Below are 1,652 nucleotides of genomic sequence, written 5' to 3' on the forward strand. Positions count from 1 at the left end.
TGTATCACAGAGATTGCTTCAGTTTGGATAAAAGTCAATTGCATAATAAATATGTTCCATGACAACTGTACTCCTGAGAATAATTTTGTAAGTGTTCTGAGAGTACTTATCTGAAACAAACACTTACCAGGCACAGTAAACATCTCCTTGAAGGAGCTGTCGCTTGAGAAAGGCAGAGCATAAGCAGAGAGCTCCTTTTTCGTCTCCCTCTGACTCCAAGTTGCAGATCATTTCAAGAGCATCTTTACAGTCTATTGACGCAATCTAAGAAGAGATAATGAAAGGAACAGTCAATTGAAATGAAACTACATAAAGGCCAAATTTAACAACACTGTTGGGACATTTTATTGATAAATATCTGAGTGATTACTAAGTGAGATTCACTTTCGGTTCAGTTTTGGAAAGATAACTATGCATTTTCATTGCAATAGTCCATTTGTTTCAATGAAACATGAAACTTAAAGCCATATCTTACTTCCAATCATGTTACACAAAGTACATTACAACTTAAAAACAGCCCAATTGTTTTGTTTCAACAGCAAAGTACTTGTTCAAGGGTTAAATTTCATGACTATGTGTGTACAAGGAGCTGTGTTGCAGTGTGTAATTTCTTAACCTCTTCCATTAGCTGCTCCTGATTTTTTGTCATGCAGATGCAGAGCAAGTAGGTTTGTTTGAAGTTCCCTTTTCCTTCATATCCCGGATACTCTGAGCACATCTTTGCAAGGACAGCAGCCTTATCAACACTTTCCACTTTGATTAGGTGCTTTATTCTCATGTTCAGAAGCGTGGGACCTTCCAATTCGAGATACTCGTGAACTAAGAGACAGACAGGAGAAAAAAAGAGGACAAAGACAAAATGTGAGAAACTGAATGAGATGCAGCTCAGACCACAATTTCATGCAATTACAGGAGTACAGCTTGGTGCGTCTTCAAACCAATACAGATCTAAGCAAGTGACAACTAACCTTGCTCAGTTTGAGGGATTTGATTGGACAGGATGCTGCTTAGTGTGGTGTTGGACCAGACGCCATCCTGCTGCGCCAGGACTGCGAGCAGGCAAAGCTGTGTGCTCCCACTTTCTTGCAAAAGGCTGTGTGCCAACTGCAACAGAAGACAAATACATATGCAGTTACTAAATTACTAAAATGTCAGTGAGTCATACTTAAAATGTTACACAGTCAGGAGTCTGAAATAATTGTTACAGCAGAGTTACTGAAGTGAATTTGTGTCAGCATCACAGAAGTCACATCATTCTTGTAAAGAGAACCTACGGACCCCGACATTTCAACCCATTTGTTTTTGTTACGTCAATGCTGAGAAAAACCAAGTGCATTCTAATTACAAACAACATCTCATTGCTTATCACTGCAAAGATAACCCTCAGAAAAAAAGTGCACCAACAGCCCTGGGGATACTGACCTTCATGGAGGACTGAAACTCCTCCCATAAGGCACCAGGGACATGGTGGGGCAGTAAGAGCAGCAGCTCTGCACAGCTCCTGTGAATCCAACACAGTCGTTTGTTAAAGCCAGATTTAGGTCAAGGATGTGCACACACTCCACAAATTAAGGGTAAGCATATAAGAATATACTATTCACAAACTGTCGAGCGGTAAAAGTCAGAGTGGCATTTCGGAAATGTAACAGAGT

The 1,652-nt window shown here is 40.2% G+C and overlaps 1 protein-coding gene across 1 annotated transcript; it reads right to left on the bottom strand.

The window, feature by feature from the left end:
- Positions 1-127: 127 nt before the first annotated feature.
- LOC111666023 (zinc finger protein 292-like) lies at positions 128-1,501 on the bottom strand (the record flags this gene model as incomplete). Its single annotated transcript, XM_023421221.1, has 4 exons — positions 128-264; positions 617-819; positions 969-1,104; positions 1,423-1,501. Coding segments are annotated over 4 exons (555 nt in total), but the record flags the coding sequence as incomplete, so codon positions are not given.
- Positions 1,502-1,652: the final 151 nt, after the last annotated feature.

This window comes from Seriola lalandi, unplaced genomic scaffold, assembly GCF_002814215.2.
Source record: "Seriola lalandi dorsalis isolate HSWRI2012SDOR001 ecotype SW California unplaced genomic scaffold, Sedor1 jcf7180002002611, whole genome shotgun sequence".
NCBI classification, from domain to species: Eukaryota; Metazoa; Chordata; class Actinopteri; order Carangiformes; family Carangidae; genus Seriola; species Seriola lalandi.